General features: G+C 49.3%; 1 protein-coding gene across 1 annotated transcript in view; it reads right to left on the bottom strand.

Moving 5' to 3' along the window:
• Positions 1-2,845, bottom strand: part of Gabrg3 (gamma-aminobutyric acid type A receptor subunit gamma3) — a 599,492-nt gene extending 596,647 nt beyond the window's left edge. The window contains exon 1 of the mRNA XM_032893505.1: positions 2,375-2,845. Within this exon, the coding sequence (XP_032749396.1) occupies positions 2,375-2,427 (53 nt within the window). The 5' untranslated portion in view covers positions 2,428-2,845. The remainder of the gene's footprint in view (positions 1-2,374) is intronic.
• Positions 2,846-4,459: the final 1,614 nt, after the last annotated feature.

The following is a 4,459-nucleotide window of genomic DNA, read 5'->3' as shown; positions in this document are numbered from 1 at the left end:
TTATCTGAAATTGCATAAGCTTCTTCCTCAGTTGCTAGGGCAGGTGGGAGTTCTGGGGATAAAGGCAGGGAGAGCAGGCCTGTTCTCTACCTCTGCTCCAGGAAACCACAGCTCTGTAGCTGGCACAGGATGCCCCAGTGCTCCTTTCTCCTCAGCTGCCAGCCCTGTGCCATTCCCAGTCCAAAAGATGAACCCTTGCCCTACACAGTGCCCTGAGAGAAAAGCCAATCTCACCTCAGGGGACCCACAATCAGGTGGATGAAAGGGAATTTCCTTTCTCTTTAAAATTCTACATGGGGTTATATATTACGTTCGGAGCACTCTGTAGGTCGGATTGCTGGTTCCTTAATAGTGTTGCTGCAATTAGCTTTTTCTTAAAAATAAAACAAACACAAATACTTTTTCTTATCAGAATGGCAGAGACAACATTCAAAGGAGTTTTCAGTATTAAAAAGAACTCCCGAACTCCCCAAATCAGTAAGCATCAAAAAGAAGCACTGCATTTCCCTGTGCAGCAAACTCAACCATGAGTGTCAGGGGTCAGGGAGCGCACCCCCTCACCCAGTTGTAGGCAGGCAGCCCCACCCCCACTCCGTCGCAAAACCACAGAGCATCCTGTCAGAACCTATCTAGAAAGGATCCATTCCAGCTAGGCATCTTGAATGCTGAAGAGAATCCTCTCAAAACTAACAATAGATTGAAAGATTGATGGGGCATTCAACTCTTTCACATGTTTGTAAAACCCATTAAAAAATCTCTTCAAAAGTAAGACATATAGCAATAAATACAAAATGGGTTCTTTTAGAACTGATTTGCAGTCATGATTACCGAGACTGCAAACTCAACAGAGAACACAGGAACATTAGTATGGGCACCTTGGCTGGAAAGGAAAGATGGGGGATCCCAGGAGCTTTTGTGTCATTGGGAATCTTCAGAAACCAGGGTGCTCCATCCTCTCTGGGAGAAGATATAATGATGAGGTCAGGTATCAGCTTTCCTTCCAGAACTGCAACTATAAATCTAAATAACTGATTGAAACCTGAACTTCAAGCTAGGCTTCTGAGTTGGTGGCTATAACGAAGGACTCGGTGATGTGGCCCCAGCTTTATTATGCTTCTGGGGGGTATCTGCCTCTAAACTGAGATCCCTCCAGGCACAATCTCCTTCAAAACACACTTTCCATTGCACTTCCTAACTCCCTCCCTGGAGGGAAGAAACTTTGGTGGAGAGGCCTCAGGATCCTTTCCTTCCTGAGTGACTGTTCCAAGTCTCCACAGTCAATTCCGCAAGAACAAATTCTGCGTGGTGGGGTGGGACTTTCTTCCTTAGGGTAAGGGCCTTGGTTATCTGGAGTAAGAATTTGGGAAGCCCTCCCTCATAGTTTTGGGGGGAGTTATTAGGGTGTCTTCCTAGTTCTGATATTTCACAAATGTGAATGAAAATAAAAGCCTGTGGCAGCGATAGGACCTGTGACCGTCAGGGATAGCTGCTTTCTAATTTGCTTTCTAAGCCAGGAAATTGAGAAATGTCAAAACAAGTGTGTTCTGGGAATGGGGTGTCCTCCAATTCCTGGGGTGACTGTAGGGAAAACAGTCAGGGATTTCCAATGCACAGGGGTAGTCTGCAGGCTCTAACCAGAGCACCAATGTGGGAAATGGAATTAAAGCATGTCAGCATCTCTAGTTGTGCTTATGGCAACAGGCTTTAACCCTTTTGGTGCCACTGCCCTCCTCATGAGTCCTCTGTCTATGGAGTGCTTCTTCTGTTAGCTGACTGCTGTTGGTTTGGGGTATTCATAGTGAGGTAATTCTTGCAGCTTCAAGAAGGAGCTTCCGTGTAAACCGCAGCATAGTTCTTTTATAGAGACCGGGATACTTGTGTGTGGTGTAGGACCTGGAGGAGAAGCAGGGTTCTTCCTGACCACCTGCCCTAGCCCCCTCCACTTGCCTTCTGTCAATTACCTCTTCTGTAATCTATAAAGGGTGGTTGAGAAAACGGAATTCCTGGGTCCGGAGGTTTCTTTTCAGTGATGGAAAAGATAAAGTGTTAACCAATGTATGTCAGAAAGCCCTTGGATAACTGATGAGGAGAAAGATAAGGCCACTGCTTCATCATTTTGGTTTTCCAAAGTCCCTTGAAACCATCACATCCTAAAATCACCCAAACAGTCCCCACACAAACCGGGTTGCAGAGGGCTGCGGCGCCCTAGAGAGGGGGTCTGGTCCTGGGGGAGACCTACAGGTGAGGTGCGGGAACCTTCCCTCTCCTGCAGCCCAGTGGACGGCGCGCACCTGGGACTGGCGGCCGGCAGACAGCGCCCCCCGCCGCCCTCGCGCCCCCGCCGGCCTTGGGGAAACGCCTGGGAGCTACTTACCGAGCATGCAAGCCCGAGAACAGGCAGAGGAGAAGCAGCAGCTTTGCAGCCATGGCTCTCCGGGCGCGGGTCCGAGGCCTCTGCCGGGCTTGGTTTCCACTCGCTCGGGCGCTTACTAGACTACCACGGGCTGCAGCGCCCTGGTTCTGCGGACCGAGAGGGACAGGTGTCTGCTCCGAGCGCCGCGCCCCCGACGGTCCGGCTCTGCGGGGCGCACACGAGCTGGGGTGCGTCCACTCTCGGGAGTGATCAGCACCGGGAGGGGGGACAGCAGGTGGCCGGGCGCCCTCCTCCCGAAGCACCAGCCCGCGGGGCGGCCCGGACCGGCTCGGGGCTCTGCACTGGGGCAGCTGCGCTCCGAAGCGGGCGGGAGGTCGCGGCTGCCTCGGTGGTGCCCGCCAGCCGCGGCGGGGAGGAGTTTCCCCAATTAACACGCTTGGCAACGCCAGGCGAAGGCAGCGAGGTTTGAATGGACTCGGAGTTGGGAGGTCGGGAAGGGGGCGGGGCTGGGGGTGGGAAGGAGAGCTTGGGGATCCCACAGGGAGGCGCAGAAGGGGCCTGGGGACTGGCCCGAGTCATGGATGGAGTCATGGGCACTGGTAGTTTTACTGCAGCGCACCCACCCTGCTTGTCCCCTGTGCCTTGTGCCTTCTCTTAGGGACGCCATTGCAAGTAAGTGAGAGGGTTTGCCAAAAGGAGATCTTCTCTAGGGTGGTGCTTGCTTACCTGAACTCCCCCTGGTGCTCGTAACTGTGGCTTGCTGGGGAAGTCCCAACAATGTCCCCTTTTCTCAGAAAAGAAAGACTAAAACATCATCAGTAATTAGTAGAAGTGAAATGTTTGAGTCCAGAGAGAAGGCTCCAGAGCCAGAAAGCAAGGTTGGGTAGGACTGACACTATTTTCATGTTCCAAACCGAAAATTGCCTGTTTTTATATGTATAATCATTTAGAAAGCTAATCTTTTGACATGCAAGTATTAACTTTAAAACAAATAGCAATTTTACTTCCATATTTGAAAAACATTCTAGGAAATACATTTTCAACTACTATTCATAGAAACACGACAACTTCATTAACACTGGCTCTTATAAGTACTAGCCTTGTAGCCAATTTTCGACCATCACTATAAGTAGCTGTGCCTGTTTGCAGGAATCCATCAGTTTTGGGGCTGTGGATTGCTGGCTTTCTTTCAGAGAAGGAGGGGTTGGGAAGGTCATTGGATTCCCCACCTGGCATTCAGACACTTCTCCCAGTCATTTGTTTGCAGTTTTGCTCCCATTGCCAATAGTCTGTGTCTAGGGGAAGGAGGTAGTAGAATTTATTATAGGCTTGGAAAAACTAGAGGAAGGAGATGGGGAAGCCATTAACCATGTTAAGTGACGTTGTGTTGTTTTGTGATCACCCAAGATCCTGTCAGCAACCTCTTACCTCTGTAGGTATGGCCAATAAACTCCGGGTCCACAAGCTGAACTGTGTGGGGGTGAGCTTTGTTTTGTTGTTGGGGCCCAGGAGGAGGGTGTTGACAATGTTCCTTCCCCAAGAGGAGGGATTTTAGCAACACTAACAGTAATTTTTTTTCATAAAATACACAGAAGCAGGATGAAGCTCTTGGGAATTCCCTCCCTTGTCTCTAGATTCACGGGTAAGAAATGTGAACCAGCAGGAGGCTGGAGACTGTTCTTGGTACCAGTATTGCTTTTAACTAAGGATTGTGCTATCTTGGTTAACATGAAGTCACTGCCTTCTTCCTGCCTCAGTTCACCCCAATCAGGAGATTTTCTATCACCCTTCTTTACCTGCACTTATGTAATTAGTTTGAATGCCCGTGTTCTGTGGAGATTCCTAACAGCCAGCATCTACCTTTCTCCTTCAAGTTTCTACCAAACTCTCATTCATCTCTAATTTCTGTACCATACAAGGGGACCCTTCAAAAGCTAGTCAAAGGATAGTGCAGAATTATCTTGAGTCTCTATACACATGCAATCCTGTCTCAAATTTTTACTCCAAGGACTGGTTTCCAGGATCCCTGGGAAGGCCAAATCTGTCATAGAAAATGTATTGCAATTTTCATAGACCTCTGGTATG

This window comes from Rattus rattus, chromosome 2 (assembly GCF_011064425.1).
Source record: "Rattus rattus isolate New Zealand chromosome 2, Rrattus_CSIRO_v1, whole genome shotgun sequence".
In the NCBI taxonomy this organism is placed as follows: Eukaryota; Metazoa; Chordata; class Mammalia; order Rodentia; family Muridae; genus Rattus; species Rattus rattus.
The sequence above is the reverse complement of the archived record's forward strand: the minus strand, read 5'-3'. Positions and strand labels throughout refer to the sequence as shown.